Source organism: Dendrobates tinctorius, unplaced genomic scaffold, assembly GCF_039654945.1.
Source record: "Dendrobates tinctorius isolate UK_male_01 unplaced genomic scaffold, ASM3965494v1 ptg000038l, whole genome shotgun sequence".
NCBI classification, from domain to species: domain Eukaryota; kingdom Metazoa; phylum Chordata; class Amphibia; order Anura; family Dendrobatidae; genus Dendrobates; species Dendrobates tinctorius.
Genome location: NW_027361706.1, coordinates 27,920,621 through 27,938,869, shown reverse-complemented (window position 1 = coordinate 27,938,869; position 18,249 = coordinate 27,920,621). Strand labels below are relative to the sequence as shown.

At 46.7% G+C, this 18,249-nt stretch overlaps 1 protein-coding gene across 1 annotated transcript in view; it reads left to right on the top strand.

The window, feature by feature from the left end:
• Positions 1 to 18,249, top strand: part of STAB1 (stabilin 1) — a 281,241-nt gene that overhangs the window by 110,675 nt on the left and 152,317 nt on the right. The window contains exons 25-26 of the mRNA XM_073574319.1: positions 7,667 to 7,825; positions 13,327 to 13,422. Coding sequence (XP_073430420.1) covers positions 7,667 to 7,825; positions 13,327 to 13,422 — 255 coding nt within the window. The remainder of the gene's footprint in view (positions 1 to 7,666; positions 7,826 to 13,326; positions 13,423 to 18,249) is intronic.

The window sequence follows — 18,249 nt, the reverse complement described above, 5'->3', positions numbered from 1 at the left end:
AGCGGCGGGGGACGTCGTGAAACGCGCGGCGGGGGTTCCACAGCTGGGCGCTCCCCTTCCTCTCCTCCCTGGTAAGTCGTCACATGGGTTTCCTGCAATCTTCTGTGGGCATTTTTTTTATGGCTGTACTTCACCATACCCCTTTAGCAGGCAGCACTGGAATTGTACTTAGCCACTGATCTTTAGTGATTTAGTTACTGGATGTTGTAATGGTATTTCTATATGTGACAAGACGTGCTATACTCCCATTTTTCTACTTACTGGGTTTTCCATCTCAGCTGGGGAGGTTTGGGAGATTTCTGGGATTTATTGCCCACACTTTTATGAGCACCTCATTATTATCTATGTTGTAATATTGTGATTTAATAAAGAATATTGATATTTTTATATCTAAAATATTGAATGCTCTTTTGTTTTTCCATGGTACATGATGGCACCACGAGAGAGGGGATCCGCCCTACGAGGACAGGAAACCTTCAAGATAAAAGGGGCGGCTCCTCTCTCCGCATCAGTTGGTTTCCTGTCCTCGACGGGGAACCCTCAAGATGAAAGCCTCTTTGAAGATTCCAGAAGAGGATGCCTGGGCCTGGGTCGGGTGATTAATGGCAGGCATGGGTCTGCTACACCCGACGCCGGGTACCGGTAGTCGCCTCGGGGGCCATATATGCCTATGTCCCCCCTGAGCGAAGGCATGGCCACAGCCGGAGGGCAGATGCCCAGGCGAAGCGGGGTACCTTGGCGGATGGACCCTCCAAGATGTCAGCACAAAGAAGGTCCAGGGAGGCCACTGGTAGTGTTCCCTCCCTGTTGACATACAGTGGCCATGCAGCCCGGGAGGCACATCGGTGCCCGGGCAGAGAGCTCCTCGGAGGCCACAGACTGTGTACCCTCCCTGTGAACACCAGACACCGGACCCCGCAGCGGAGGTCTGTAGTTCTACATATACCTGCACGTCAGGATGGGGTCCACCGTGCAGGTAAGGGGTGTCTGGGGGTCCCGAAATACAAGTGCTCACCCGGCCCGGGTTCGTATGGCCGCACCGGGAGGTGCGCGCGCTGGGAGCGCGCATCATGGCCGACGAACCGGAAGTGGTTGCGGCGACCCGGAAGTAGAGCGGCACGTACAGCACTGCGGGGCCTGGGAGAGGCAGAAGGTGTGCACGGCCCCGGGGGGGGGGCACGCAGAGGCACGCACGCGCGCGCGCGTCCACACAGCAGGCGCGGCAGGTGCGAGACCAGTTGGTCTTAAAAAAAAAAAAAAAAAAAAAAAAAGTGCTATTTAAGATCGCCAGAAAAGGCGAGCAGGCGTCACAGCACCAATATTGAGTGGAAGTGACTGCTTGAAGCCATAAGCAGCATAATGGAGAGCCCTTCGCCAGAGCATGTGCAACCACGCCAGGAGGCAAAAGAGAGGCGGTCGTGCTCAGAGGAGAAAGCAAAGACACGCCGCAGCTGTAGTGTGAGCCACTCGGGCAGTGCACGGGCGGGTCGTCACCGCAGGAAAGAGGGGTCCATAGTCTCATTGGGAGACAGTGAAAGGACCAGCCAACCTCCAGATCCGGTACCCGTTCTATGAAGCGTCCGAGTGGTGAGTGAACTTCGAGAAAGTCCAGTAATCTAATGTCTGTTCTCTTTCTCTTTTCTCCTCTCTTTCCCTCTCTTCCACCTCTTATATACATTGGCGGGGTGGAGTATAGGAGGTCCCTAAGAAATGTAGAGGAAAGTCAAAAAATAAAGAATGTGCTTTATGTAAAAGTCCCGTAGAAGCAGCCTGGCACAAAAAGTTATGCCAGGAGTGCATTAACAAGACCATAGCGGAGGAGACACCCTCATTTTCGGATAGTCTGAGGACCATAATTCAGACAGAAGTTTCCAAATCAGTAAGAGCATTACAAGTTGTAGATACAGAGAGGAAAACTAGGAGATCAAGCCCCTCAGGGGTCTCTCAACAAGACTCTACAGGGTCAGAGGACGACTCAAATAAGTCACAGTATTCAGGAAGTAGCTCGGACGGGGGAGATACGTTCCCAGTAGAAACTACGGATGAACTCATTAAAGCAGTTAGATCTACCATGGGGCTAGTAGAAGAGCGGACAAAAAAAGACAGCCCAAGATCTCATGTTCAGTGGACTGCAAAAGAAAAAACCACTCATAAAACGCGATTGGGAAAAGCCAGAAAGGAAGTCCCAGATAACGAATTCCCTAAAGAGGAGATACCCCTTTGAGGAAGAGGCATCCTCATCCTGGGATAGAGCCCCCAAAATTGATGTAGCGATATCAAAAGTCGCCAGAAAATCTTCCCTACCCTTTGAGGACCTGGGGTTTCTAAAAGAGCCGCTCGACCGAAAGGCGGATAATTGCCTTAAGGCAGCCTGGGAAACCTCGGCGGGCGCACTAAGGCCCGCCATCGCAGCCACTTGCGTGGCTAGGTCCCTAAAGATATGGACAGACAACTTGGAAGATCAATTAGAACAAGGAGTTCCCAGAGACACGATTCTGGAATCATTACCAGCTATTAGAGCAGCGGCGGACTTTCTCGCAGAGGCGTCAGCAGATTTGGCCAGACTAGCGTCAAAGTCAGCAGCCTTAACCAATGTAGGACGGCGTGCGGTATGGCTCAAATGCTGGCCGGGAGACACACAGGCAAAACTGAAACTCTGCTCTCTACCATGTGAGGGAAATTTCTTATTCGGTCCAGCACTAGATGAAGTGTTGGAAAAGGCGAGTGACACAAAAAAGAATTTTCCAAAACAACCATTTCAGGCCTTTCGGCGCGCCTTTCAGAGGGGCCGAAAATTTAGAAGGCAACAATTCAAAGACCGTGACAGAAACAATTCTGACAGGCGATACAGAGGAGGGAGAGGCTTCTATTTTAGTAAGCCCCCTAGAGAAGCCAAAAAACCTGCCCAGTGACGGTCCCTCTCAGGTAGGGGGAAGGCTCTCTCACTTCCTCCCAGCCTGGGAAAGGATCTCATCCAGCACCTGGATCCGACAGATAGTAGGGTCGGGTCTGGAGTTAAAATTCCACCACTGGCCACCACGAAAATTCATTCAAACTCCAGTACAATCATCCCAAGAAAGACAAAAGAGTTTGGAAGGGGAGGTGTTATCGCTTATACAAAAACTCGTACTGGAAGAAGTTCCAGAAAAGGAGAAGAAGGAAGGCTTTTACTCCCCCCTTTTTCTGATAAAGAAACCAGACGATTCCTGGAGGACGATTGTAAATCTGAAAGGCCTCAACAAGTATCTAGTAGTCCCATCATTCAAGATGGAGACGATAAGATCTACAGTGAAACTCCTCTTCCCTCGGTGTTACATGTCGGTCCTGGATCTCAAGGACGCTTACTATCATGTCCCGATCCGGCAGCAGAACCGCAAATATCTCAGGGTGGCAGTCCAAATAAACTCTCAGTGGCATCACTTTCAGTACAAGGCTCTGCCCTTTGGGGTAGCAACAGCCCCCCGGGTCTTTACGAAATTAATTGCGGAGGTCACGGCACATCTCAGAGAAAAAGATGCTCTAGTAATACCATATCTGGACGACTTCTTGATAGTGGGGAAAGATTTCGCTCACTGTCAGGAACAAGTCAAGACAGTGATAGAGACTCTTCAGACTCTGGGTTGGCAACTGAACTTCAAAAAATCCAGGTTGGAGCCAACGATGGTCCAGAATTTTTTGGGCCTAACAATAGACTCGGTAATACAGGAGTGTCGCCTCCCAGAGGAAAAAGAAGAGAAAATCAAAAACCTAATCAGAACAACATTAGGAAAGCCAATAATGACTCTGAGGAAAGCCATGTCAGTGCTGGGGTCCCTAACCTCCTGCATACCAGCGGTAAAATGGGCACAATTTCACACAAGGGAACTTCAGTGGTGTGTGTTACGAAGCGATCTGACGCTTCAGGGGCAGTTAGAACAGAAGCTCACCATCCCGGATCCTGTACTCCAGTCGCTAAAATGGTGGTTACAGATAGAGTCCGCTCCGAGGGGAGTACCCTGGACATATGCAGCCTCCAGAGTAGTCACGACAGATGCCAGTCCCTGGGGCTGGGGAGCCCATCTAGACACCCTGTGGCTCCAAGACCCTTGGGCTCAGGAGGAAAAAGATCTATCCTCAAACGAGTGGGAACTGCTAGCCATCGAAAGAGCGCTGGAAGGATTACTGACACACCTGAGAGGACATCATGTGAAAGTCCTATCAGACAATCGTACAGCAGTTGCATACGTGAACCATCAAGGGGGCACCCGTTCTCGGTCATTGATGGAAATAGCAAAAAGAATCCTGACTCTGGCAGAACATCAGTTCCTTTCATTATCGGCCCTGCATATCCGAGGCACGGACAACCTGAAGGCGGACTTTCTGAGCAGGAACCACTTAAAGCAAGGAGAATGGTGCCTAAAAGAGTCCATTTTTCAGCAAATTGTGCAGAGGTGGGGAAAACCCATAATAGATCTCTTCGCCTCAAAAACCAACAGAAAAGTTCAAAAATTCTGCTCCCTAAGACCAGCAGACATGCCACTGGCGGTAGACGCCTTAAGAATAAAATGGACATCAGGTCTCCTGTACGCATTCCCTCCGATATGCCTCATCCCATTAGTCCTGAAAAAGATCAGGGAGGACCAAGCCAGAGTAATTATGATAGCTCCCTTTTGGCCAAAAAGGCCGTGGTTCTATTGGCTGAGAGTGATGTCAGTGACAGACCCATGGGTGCTCCCAGAGGATCACGACCTCCTAACACAGGGTCCCTTCAATCATCCTCCGAATTCCAGGCTGCATTTGACAGCCTGGAATTTGAAAGGTCACTGTTAGAGAAGAAAGGGTTTTCAGCAAGATTGATTTCCACCCTAATCAGTAGCAGAAAACCAGTGACTACAAAAATATATGGGAGGATATGGAGGAAATTTTTGTCCACCTCAGGCCCAATACAGGAGGGGGAAGTGCCGGTGAGGGCAGTGCTAGAATTCCTACAAAAGGGTTTGGACATGGGCTTAGCGGTCAGCACCCTGAAAGTACACGTTTCAGCCCTGGCAGCATTATTCAACTATGACCTGGCAAGCGATAGATGGGTCGCCAGATTTATCCGGGCTTGTGCTAGAGCTAACTCTGTCCCATCTCCTAAACCTCCTCCCTGGGATCTAAATTTAGTCCTATCATCTCTAACGGAAAGTCCGTTTGAACCAATAAACGCGACATCAGATAAAGTGTTAACTTTAAAAACAGCCTTGTTAGTGGCGCTCACATCGGCACGTAGGGTTGGGGACTTACACGCACTATCAGCAGATCCACCATACACTCAGGTTATGGATGATAGAGTCGTGTTGAGATTAGATCCAGCATACCTCCCTAAGGTAGTGTCAAAATTCCACAGAGCTCAGGAAATAATCTTGCCATCCTTTTGTCCTAACCCCGGTAACAAAAAGGAAGAGAGATTACATTGCTTAGACGTTAGAAGATGTATCCTACAGTATTTAGAGGTGACAAAACCATGGAGGAAACAGAGGGCCTTATTTGTCTCATTTCAGGGAGCAAGGAAAGGCCTTAAAGCCTCTAAGCAAACTATAGCTAGATGGGTGAGAGAGGCCATCATACTAGCATATAGTAGGGCTGTTCCAGAGGGCCTAAAAGCCCACTCCACGAGGGCCATGGCAACATCCTGGGCGGAGAAAGCGGACGCCTCCATCGACCAAATCTGTAAGGCGGCCACTTGGTCCTCTCCATCTACCTTTTTCAGACATTACAGATTAGACCTATCTGCTACCTCTGATCTCACATTTGGGAGAAGAGTGTTACAGGCAGTGATCCCCCCCTAAAGAGAATACAAATCTCTGTAACTCTCTCGTGGTGCCGTCATGTACCATGGAAAAACACGGGTATTACGTACCTGGTAATGTGTTTTTTCATGAGACATGACGGCACCCTTATATTCCCGCCCTATTTGATCACGTCATTAGTTGGGTGTTTTTTGTTAGTATTATACACTCCCTTGGTGTTGGAAATTTAGCAGTGTAAAATAGGTATCATTTGTGTGTCCACTAACCTGCGGAGTTCCTCTCGTGCTCTGTAAAACAACTGATGCGGAGAGAGGAGCCGCCCCTTTTATCTTGAAGGTTTCCTGTCCTCGTAGGGCGGATTCCCTGTCTCGTGGTGCCGTCATGTCTCATGAAAAAACACATTACCAGGTACGTAATACCCGTGTTTCTCCTGGCTCTACATTAGTTTTTTGAGCTTTTGCATTTGGTGTTGGAGCAGGGTTCTCCCTTGTCTCCATTTCACCTTTTATTTATGGGACCTTTGTTGTCATGCATATTATCTTATGCTGATCACCATTTGATTGTTTTCACCACTAACTTTTATTCCCTGTTTTTTTTATCCAATAAAATGTTAGATAGGCTCTAGGTGAGAGATTCTTTTAAATCCTAGTTAGTCATTGTCTGGTTAAAAAAAAAGTTAAATATGGTTATAAAGGACTTGTCACATTCCATGAATATGCATTTTTTTGCCTTGGTGTAAATGCATTTGTTTTCCTATGTCGGGCAATGTTTTTCTTTTGTCCCTACGCCTCTCCATTCCTAAGATATGGATCGCTCTTCCCTGTATATCAAATCCTCCGATTTCATACTAATGTACAAATGGTCATGATAAAACATCACTTTTATTTCTACTCATTAAAATCTCAAAAAAACCTTTTTTGCATGGGACGTTCCCAGACATATATTGGCTTGTTGTATAAGTTTTTATATGTTTTTCACGTTTGAGATTTTAATGAGTTGAAATAAAAGTGATGTGTTATCATGACCATTTGTACAGTATATAGTGTGAAGTCTGTGAATTTGATTAATATTTGTCTTACACCTATACTCGGTGATTTCCTCTCTTCATTGTATGTAAATCTTGTCTCGTTATCCAAATGGGCGTAGTCCTCAAATAAGACACTCATTGAGAAGAGTTAAGATGTACGCCCATTTGGGTAAAGAGACCAGCTATATATACAAGGAAGAGCGGCATATTAGCGCTGGGTGTGAAGGTGGTCGGCGCTGAGTGTGAAGGTGGGCGGCGCTAAGTGTAAAGGTGAGCAGCGCTGTTTGACCGCTCAGTACAATAGCTAAGTCAATCCCCTTCTCTGTCTATACATTGGATGAAATAGGGAAGGGGACTGGCTAAACTATTGAAATCAGCAGCCATATGCCAAAATCAGTAGCCAGCCCACTCCTCACAGAGAACTGGTCATGTGCTGACACAGGAAAAGCTATCTTGGGTTAGAGACAAACCGGAAGACGACCGCCCAAAACTGGAGAGTAGGGCTTCTTTCGGGGCAGGTGCACCTAACCTGCATGGCTAAGAAATGCCACCTTTACACTGAGAGGCTATTAGCCTGAGCAAGTGAGAGGCTATTTTAACAGCAATATTTTTAGGTGGACAAGCCCATTAAAAATATTCAGTTTCATAAACATATGTTGGCTCATGATGAAGTATGTTTGCAGCCCTATAATACCCCTTGTGTAGGATCCCCAGCCCCCTAGATAGGACTATTGAGTATGTCATTCATCATCTCATAGCACAATATACTTTGGGGTTATGAACGATATGATTTTATTCTGATGGAAATTGATATCATACATGTTTTTTTTCTTGAGACACACCGATTTGATAGATGTAACGCTTTCAGGCTATCTGCACCATTGCACCCACTGGAGGGGTTACATGTCAGTGTAATCCGGGCTGGATTGGAGACGGCATAGAGTGTATCCCCATTGACAACTGTGTCCTGGAAAACAGAGGCGACTGCCATGTCAATGCTGACTGCAAATTTACCCAGCCGGGACAGGTAAAGATCACACCTGTATCGTTCTGTTACTGTGAGCTAACCTTACCTGTAACCTCTACTGTTTTCTCTTACTATTCTTATATGCACCAGACAATTTGGCTTTTTAAACAGCTCATAGATGTTGTGCTATTTCCGACCACCATTGCATATCCCAAAAAGGAAAATATGGGTGACAGGAGACTGGGTAATCCTGTCCTATTGGTGCGAGGTAACATGCAATTATTGTCTGGAATGCTCCTTTGAGAGGAACAATCGAAGGGAAGATCTGAAAGGCCAAGGAAAACACGAAAGTGGCCGTCGCGAAACGCAAACTCCCTGCCCTGCCAAGGACCTGGATATACAGAATATGATAGCACCATGATGATGCTCCCCCTGGAATCATGGAGAGATTGACACAATAAGGGATTCAGATTATGATCAGAATCAGATGAAAATTACTTTGTTGTTGAATTATCTCCCATTACACAATGCATTTTAGTGCTCATTTAGGCCTCTTAATCAAGTGACCGAGATCGTATATGCACCATTTTGCTACGTGCCCTCTTCCACGGACATAAAGGAACATTTGGCCATCTTTTAGAATAGTGGTGCTCTGGTTTACAAAGGCCAGTCAAGTTCTTCCACACCAAACTCACGTCTTAGTATAGACTTTGCTTTGTGCACTGGGCGCAGTCATGGTTGATAATGATGAGCGAATGTGCTGGGATAAGGCGTTACCTGCGCATGCTCGGGTGCTATTAGAGTGACTTTGGCATGCTCGAAAAATATCTTCGAGTCCCCACTGCTGCATGTCTCGCAGCTGTTTGATGGCCTCAACACATGTGGGGATTACCTGCAATAATTCCTGCATGTGTTGCCTCGAGACAAGCAAGCACCGGGACTCAAACATATTTTTTGAGCACGCCAAAGTCACTCTGATAGCACCCGAGCATGCTCAGGTAACGCCTTATCCCAGCACGTTCGCTCATCATCACTAATGGGGAACAGAAAACGGCCTCACCCAAACTGTTCCCATAAAGCTGGAAGACGGTGACGTAACTTGAAGTTCATGAATCCCAATGAAAAAGCTCCAACGTGGCCCCCAATTATTCCAAGTCTTTAATAGCACTGGTCTTTTTATATAGGCTAAAGGGACATTTTTGGTCCCATAGGCTACAGGGCCAACCCCTTCACCTATTGTATTTATGCCCCTGCTGGAAGCTACAATTGTCCTAAATGTGTTGTGGTGACGCATCTATCTATATAATTGCCTTGTAATGTTTTCATTTCCTGTTCATTCCAGATGTCACCGCATCCCAGAATTCCAAGAGGAGGAAGTTCACTGACCGCCATATTGGGACACCCAAGTGATGGGTGTCTCAATATGGAAACTGCTACTGGTACCGACCTATTGCGCGATACCACCAGCGGAACACCGTCGCACCACACACACACTCTACGCTGTATGCAGCTCACACTCACACTCACACTCACACTATACGCCGTACGCACCACACACACACACACACTGTATATGCCGCATGCACCACACACACACACACACACACCGTATACGCCATACACACCACACACACACGTGCACTCTATACGCCGTGCACACCACACACACTCTATATGCCGTACGCAACACACACTTACACACACACACTGTATACGCCGTACGCACCACACACACACACTGTATACGCCGTATGCACCACACACACACTCTACACGCCGTACGCACCACACACACTCAATACGCCTTACGCACCACACACACACTCTATATGCCGTACGCAACACACACACACTTACCCACTCACACACACACACACACACACACACACTCACACTTGCACATTCACACTGTCACACTCATCTACTTATATAATTGCCATGTAATGTTTTCATTTCCTGTTCTGTCCAGATGTCACTGTATCCCAGAACTCCAAGAGGAGGAAGTTCACCGACCGCCATATTGGGACACCCAAGTGATGGGTGTCTCAATATGGAAACTGCTGCTGGTACCAACCTATTTCGCTTTACCACCAGCGGAACACGTCACACCACACACACACTCTATACACCGTACGCACCACACACACTTTATACACCGTACACACCACACACACACACTCACACACACACACACTTTCTCTCACACACACACTTTCTCACACTCTCACACTCACACTCTCACGCTCATCTATTTATATAATTGCCTTGTAATGTTTTAATTTCCTGTTCTGTCCAGATGTCACCGTATCCCAGAACTCCAAGAGGAGGAAGTTCACCGACCGCCATATTGGGACACCCAAGTGATGGGTGTCTCAATATGGAAACTGCTGCTGGTACCAACTTATTTCGCTGTACCACCAGCGGAACACCGTCACACCACACACACACTCTATACACCGTACGCACCACACACACACACACTTTATACGTCGTACGCACCACACACACTTTGTCACACACACACTTTCTCACACACACACACACACTCTCACGCTCACACTCTCATTCATCTATTTATATAATTGCCTTGTAATGTTTTCATTTCCTGTTCTGTCCAGATGTCACCGTATCCCAGAATTCCAAGCGGAGGAAGTTCACTGACCGCGATATTGGGACACCCAAGTGATAGGTGTCTCAATATGGAAACTGCTGCTGGTACCAACCTATTGCACGATACCACCAGCGGAACACCGTCGCACCACACACACTATATACACTGTACGCAGCACACACACACTCACACTCTCACTCACACACTCACACACACTCAGACTCACGCACTCAGACTCGCACACTGATACACTCAGTCACACTCACAATTACACTCATTCACACTCACACACACACATTCACACTCACATTCACACACACACACACACACACACACACACACATACTCATATACTCTCATTCACACTCACACACTCACTCATACTCACATTCACACTCTCACACTCATACACTCTCTCACACTTATACTCATACACTCACACTCTCACACTTACTCATACACTCACACTAACACACTCTCACACTCATACACTCACACTCATACACTCACGCAGCCTCTTGCGCGGTACCACCAGCCGAACACCGTCGCACTGCACCTGCGCGGATTCCACGCAGGCGCAGTGAATCATTTGGCTGATCCCGGCGGCAGATGAGCGACGTGTCTACAGGTAGAGGAAGCCGGACACATTAAAGGGGTTTTCCCACAAACGAAAGTTCATTTTAAAAATGGTCTCTGTTTGACTGTGTACGGAGCATACCTCATCTCCTGGGCAGGGCAGGAAGCAAAAGACAATACTGACATTACAGCAGGGGATCACAGAGGTTTCTTTTTGTGAGGTAAAATATTTCACTGACTGTTTTTAAACAATATTTTACCTCACAAAATGTATCCTCTGCGATCTCCTGCTGGAATGTCAGTATTGTCTTTTGCTTCCTCCCCTGCTCAGGAGCTGTGGTATGTTCTGTACACGGTCAGACACAGGGGTGAGAGACATAGCACAGGGGCGAGACAGCTCAATCGGGACAGCACATGAGGGGAGAACACAGCACAGGAAGGAGAGAGACGGCAGACAGGTCAAAGAAGAGAGACCAGACGGGAGAAGTCAGCACATGGGGAAAGAGAGAGTGGATAGGTGGGTGAGAACATGGGGGGGAGATTCTCAACGCTGCAAAGCCTGTCCCCATCGTGACGTTACCACCCTACTGATGCGATAGCATCGGGCCTCCATCTAGTTAAATAGATAAATGTAATTTTTAAAAAATGTAATATATCTTTAAAAAAAAAAAGCTCGAAGTCTAAAAGTTTTCGTCATCTTTTTTTCCCCCATCCAAAAATAAAAAAGTTAAACTGAGATTTCTGGTGTCTCATGCACATGTTGCTTATTTTTTCATTGCAGACCTTGAGCAGTTTCAGATCTGCAGCAAGTCAATTCTTTGAGTTTTTCCAGTCTTTTTTTACCTATATAAAGCTTCAGCAATGGAAAAATAACAAAGTTTTCTGGTCTCACCAAATGTTGATATGAGCAAAAAAAAATTTCTTCCAAAGATCTGAAGGTTATTTTAAGTACTAAAATATGAAGAAAAAAAAAAAGTTTTCTATCTTCCTAAACATGCAGAACTGCAGAATCATGATGCTAGACTAATTCTACTGTGCAGTGAAAACCAATAAACCATAAAGATAAAGCACCAAAGAACAGGGGAGACAATAGCCAAATTTGGGAAGCAGAGGGGAGACTGGATTAAACTGTGGTATCTGAAGGTCTCCTTAGGGTGAGTGCACACAGTGCGGATTCAGCTGCGGATTCTTCTGCGCGGATTTGCAGGTAAATTCGCAGGTAAAGTGACTTGCGGTTTTCCTGCGGATTCCCCCTGCGTTTTGACACCTGGACAATGGAACAGGTGTCAAACCGCAGCGGAATCCGCAGAAAGAATTGACATGCTGCGGATTTAAAACCGCAGCAATTCTGCATGGAAAAATCCGCAGTATGTGCACTGCGGTTTTTAAAAGCCATTGGATAACATTGTACTGTACTCTGCTTGCGGATCCGCAAAGGCAAATCCGCTGCGGATCTGCAGCAGAATCCGCACCGTGTGCACATACCTTAGGGATGTTCTCTTTAAAATGTTTATTCTCGAGTTAACTCTTGTACCACCGGAGAAACAACTTCTTTGCTCCTGAACACTGTAAAATTGGTCTTTTCTATATATACTTATCTTATATTGGTCTACTTTCCAAACAAAGGTGGGGGGTTGCTGGGGAAGGAATAAGCAGGTTGGGGTAAGTAAGGGGGTTGTTGTCATTTCTATACAAGATCTGAAGTGAATACTCTTTTCAAATGCTGTGTGTTATTATGCATTTTTTATCATATTGTTGGTAAATATTAATTTACTCATTTTATCTGGTATTTTATACATTGCAATGTTTAGGCTAAGTTTACATTAGCTGTTTTTTTTCAGCTTTTTAATGCGTTTTTTATGCAAATTTTCACCTGTGGTTTACAGTACAAGCAAAGTCTATCAGATTTTAGAAAACTCATGCACACACACTGGTTTTTTTTTGTCATTGGGATTTCGTGCTCTGCTTGTTTTTTTTTCACAATGGAGTATGTCACTTCTTTTATTGTTTTTTTTCAACGTTTTTCACCCATTGAAATGAATAGGCGATTAAAAAAAGCGCACCAAAAGCGCATTGTTTTGCTGCGTTTTTTGCTCCAAAACCTGATTCTATAGAATAAGATTTTTTTTAAACACTAAACCTTATCAGCATGCACAAGAGACAAACCTGCAGCAAAAAACGCAAGAAAAACCTTTTTTTTTTCTGCTGCTTCTTTCCTGCCGAGAGATCAGGGTTTGCTGTAGAAAAAAAAACTCTGAAAAAAACACCTAGTGTGAACGTACCCTGATACCTCCAATAAAAAGTTTTGATAACAAAAAAAAGAAAACAGAACATGTGAGTTGATTTTTTTTTTTTTCTTTTTGTTTGTACATAGAATGACTGTGTTTGCAAGAAAGGATACACCGGTGATGGCTTCTCCTGTGACCCCGTTAACATATGTTTGGAAAACAATGGCGGCTGTCACCAAATGGTTGGTAATGTCAATGGTAAAAAAAAATTAAAATGCAATTATTATTCAAGCCGCACCCAGGCTAATTTCCACTAAAATGGGAAGGAGTATTAAAGTGAGCAGCTTGTCACTGCAGCTTCTAGTGGTCATGTCCTCACATTCAGGATGGTTCAGCCTTTTATAAAAATCTCCACCATGCCGTTTTTTTTTTCTTTTTAAAGAGCGGTCAACAAAACTTTTAAATATATGAGATCTTTAGGAGTATAATGGGTGATTTGGGCTCCATGTTGTACAGAGATGCAGCCTAGACCCACTATATTTGTGCCCCTGAGACTTGAAATTAGTAAAAAAATAAATGTTAAAAATCCCTAATAGTTGGCACACACTGTTCTCCATGTCTTCCGGGCAGGGTGTGTTCCTCAGAGGGTTTGTCTTGTGAGCAAAAACAGAGCGGATTATTGAAAATAAAACTTACCGTAATAAAATTAATAAATTAATAAAACTTCCTGATTTGCTTTAATTGTGAAGCTTCCATCGATGTCCTGTTTTCCGTACTGATTTTGAAGGTATCCTTTTTTTCTCCCATCTCCCTATGTGTCCATGGTGTGATGAAGGGGGCTGGCTGGCAGCCTTAGTTAGATAATCCGGTGCCCTTCTCGATCTATACATCGGCTGTGATGGATAAGAGGGCTGGCTTATCTGGTGAACTGAGTCTCACAGCCAGCTCCCTTCATACACATGAAGGAGGGAGCCTTTGATAAAAGTGAACGTGTATTGTGGGCCGACACTGAGATTGTGACAAAATCACTGTAAATTTCACAAAGTACATTAGTGAGTTTTATTAATTTTGATTTTAAAAACATTGAAACCCCATTTTAGCTTCCCAAAACACCCCCTTTAAAGGGGTATTTCCCATTTCCAAGAACCTATCCCAAAATCTAGTAGGTATAATAATAATATTAGAAAATGCCTCCAATTAGAAATGTAGTATAGTTCTTCTGATTCGCTATGTCACTTACCCCAGGTCATTGCAGTGGCTTAGGTATCCATGCTTACAACCACTCATACAGTGACAGTTAGCTTTGTGGCTGTGTGCACACACAGTATTTTTTTAGCGGATTTGCCAATAAATCCGCTATAAAAACGCTAAAAATAAGCTTCCCATTTATTTCTATGCATTTTGCACTTTTTGTGCATATTGATGCTTTTTTTTACCGCGCAAAAATCGCTTCGCAGTAAAAAACGCAGCATGCTCATTGATTTCGTGGATTTTTCCGCATTTCTGGAAATTTCTATGGGTCTGGAACCGGGCGGAAAAAAACGCATAAAAAACGCATGTTATTTGCTCCAAAACCGCGCGGAAAATGCACAGAAAAAAACGCGCTGTTTCTGGAAAGGGAGTCCGGTTTTTAAGCAGAAATTTTCTTCTACGTGTGCACATAGCCTTAGTGGTTGTAACTATGGCTATCTAAGCTACCGTAATGCCCTGCACATGAGGTAAGTGGCATAGCTAATCAGAAAAACTGCACTACATGTCAAATGGAGATATTTGCTGATATAATTATGACACTTACTATATATTGAGATAGGATCTGTGGCGCCCCCAGGAGTATGGCCGCCACAGTGGCTTTGCCTTCCTCCAGGGGAGGGTAATGCCAGGCTTGGAGGCAATGATGGGTCTCTCTCGCAGTCAATCCATACATGCAACACAGTTCCACTCCAGGCCAGCAGGGGGAACTCTGAACTGGGATTAAGGGGAGGAGTGCTCTCTGAGGGCCAAGAGGAAGGGGTGGTCAGTTAGTCTGCAGAGGGTGAAGTGTGCAGACGTGTGGAGAGAAGCTGGAGGTTGAGCTGGGAAAGGAGAGCTCCCTCACCGTGAGCGCATGAACTGGAGCCTGGTCTCCACGGTTGTACTGATACTAACGGTCCTGCAACAGACACCAGAGGAGTAGGAGGCTGTAAATGCCCTGCTCCCATCTAAGACTTGAGGGCACAACAGCAGCTTGGATAGTGAGCTAGGACTCAAGAGAGAGGAGTCCCCGAGAAAGGCTACAGCTGTCTGCCATGCAAGTAAGGTTCTTGGGAACATCTGACAGGAGGAACTTCAGTGTAACTCAGTACTTGGAGTACTTCATTCAAATAAGCGCTAGGGAAGGAGACTGCACATCTCGTCTGCTGAGAGAGAATCCCTGAATTGCTTCCAGGCTAGCCTGCTCCGTTACCATCTGTAATCAGGACCCTGGACTGCAGTTATCAAGTAAAGGTACAGAAATTGCACCCCGCTGTGTCTTGTCTGCTTCCTACCCTTACGGCACTGCTACATCCCCGTGCCAACCACCTCTACACTGCCCTGAGACTATAGCTTCACCTGTGGGGAGCTTTTACATCCTTGCTGCACCCTACCATCAGTCTCAGCAGATCTGCATGCAGCGTCGGCTTAACACCTCCCTTGTCGAGCACCACAGGTGGCGTCACAAACTTTTCCATTCGATTAACTACATTCCCCCATTACTTGGGCGCCCAGGGCCACGGACTGGGTCACCGCTGCTGTGACACATTCCCCTGACACCGGCCCAGTACCGAGTACCCCACAGCCCTGGGAGGGCGACCCAACTTGGCGTCACGAACAGGATTACGGAGCCCTGTACCCCCGGGTCCTGTGTGCCATAGACTGTGTGTGAAAATTGGTGACAATTGCCGCCATTGCCACGCTGCTTAGCACGCGGGAAGAAGGGGCAGGCCTTCGTGGGCGGAGCCTGCCACAGAGCGCAAAGAAGTGAAGTGCCGCGCGGGAAGAGAGGACAGCGCGCGCGAGAGAAGGAGGAGCTGAGGCCTACAGCCTGGAGCGTCGGGCCTGTGAAGCGGCCGCCGGTGAGCTTCAATAACCCCCGGCCCTGGCTAACGTTAACTAGGGGGGGAAGAGGATGTCCGCGCCAGACGGCAATGCAGCGGCAGGCGCCGTTGCCAAGCCCGCAGCACCGCAAGGAGGAGCGCCCGCAGCAGCGGTCTCCATAATGTCGTTGTCCATGCCCTACATACAGGGAGCGGCCTGGCTATCACAGTACTCGGGTGACTCTCATACCCTGAGTGAATTTAAAGAGAGACTGTGCAGTTTGTTTAAAGTATACCCTTTGTCTGAAAGCCAGAAAGTGAATATCCTGATTGGACAGCTAATGGATGCAACACAGAGAGAAGTGAAAGCCTGGCAGGATACTGATAAAGAGACCGTTGCAAAGATCCTGGCCAAGCTGAGAAGCACCTTTGACACCCGCACTGCAGCTGAAATCAAGATGAGGTTCTTTGGCTATAAACAGAAGGCGCGGGACAGTATCAGGGATTATGCTCTCAACCTGCAGGAGGCGCTGCGGGCAGTTAAGCTAGTTGATCCTGACAGTGTGAAGGAGGAAGATAAACTGTTAAAGGAGCAGTTCATTGAAGGACTCCTATCCAGTACCCACAGAGGACAGTTTCGTATTATAACCCTGCAAAACCCTGATCTGGACTTTGCTGATTTTATGGACAGGGCTATTCGGGTACTGCAGGAGTCCACTGACAGCCATCCAGCGCCCCCTAGGCCCCCAGCGTTCACCTACCATCAGGAAGCAACATCTTTTCCTTCCATCCCTGTGGAGGCTGATGCACAGACTCTGGATAAAGATCCAACTGAGGAGCTGCGTCTTCAGGTCCAGGAGTTGACCAAAGGGATGGCTGCACTTACGAAAACCGTGCAGTCCCTGCAAGTGTCCTCCAAAGAAAAGATCCAGCTTGCTTCCAGTCCAGAGGATGTCCCGTGGCTCCGGAGGAGGAGAACCCCGCCACTTCGAGGAAGGAACAACGATCGCTATGACCAGGACGGACGTCCCATCTGTCGTCGCTGCTACAAGGCAGGTCATCTTGCAAGATTTTGTCCTTTAAACGAGCAACCCCTGGGGCAGAGGGCCAACCCCCAGGAATAGGATCCCCAGGCCCAAGGAACTGGCGAACCAAGTATGTGGGAGGGAGACCGATCCTTCCTGTGGTGATTGACGGCATCCCCATGAACGCTTTGCTGGACACTGGCTCCCAGGTGACCACTATGCCGTACAGTCTGTACAAGAGGTATTGGGCTGATTCAGATCTTACCCGTGGCCCAACTGATGAACTGACAGTAGTTGCTAGTAATGGTCAGTCTTTGCAGCAGATTGGATCTAAAGAGGTTACTGTTAAAGTGGGTCCGGTAGAGCTGAAATCTCAGGGCCTGATAGTTGTTGATATCGATCAACGTGAATGTAATCCCATGATGACTCTTGGTACAAATGTAATTGAAAACTGTCCGAGGTTATTGTCTTATTGCAACAGGTGGCTGAGACTGCTGGTTCCGGAGAACGAGTCCTGCAGAAGGAGATCCGAGCCCTGATGCAAAGACAACAGGTAGAACTCTCTGGCGGAGAGATTGGCAGCGTCAGAGTGAGTGATGCTTTCCCCATTGCAATACCCCCCAGATGTGAAATGTTGGTTTGGTGTCGGGCAGCTATAGGTCTTAGAAGGAGAGATTACCAGGCATTGGTAGAACCAGTATACTCCGATAGCAGACCCACTGTCCTGACAGCCAGAGGGGTGGTTGATGTACGAAAAGGGAGAGTACCTGTACGTCTTTTTTGAATTGTGGGGAAGAGGAAGCCACAATACCTCGGTACGCCACAGTTGCTAAGCTGCTCATCATTAATAACTCTTTGCAGTCAGCAGAACCCTTGGTCTCATCCGATCGGGTGGAGGACAATGGCTCTGTGAAGCAGCCAGAAGAGTGGTGTCAGCAACTGCAGGTGGGAACTGACTCTACACCTTCATACCAGAAAAATGGGGTTTACA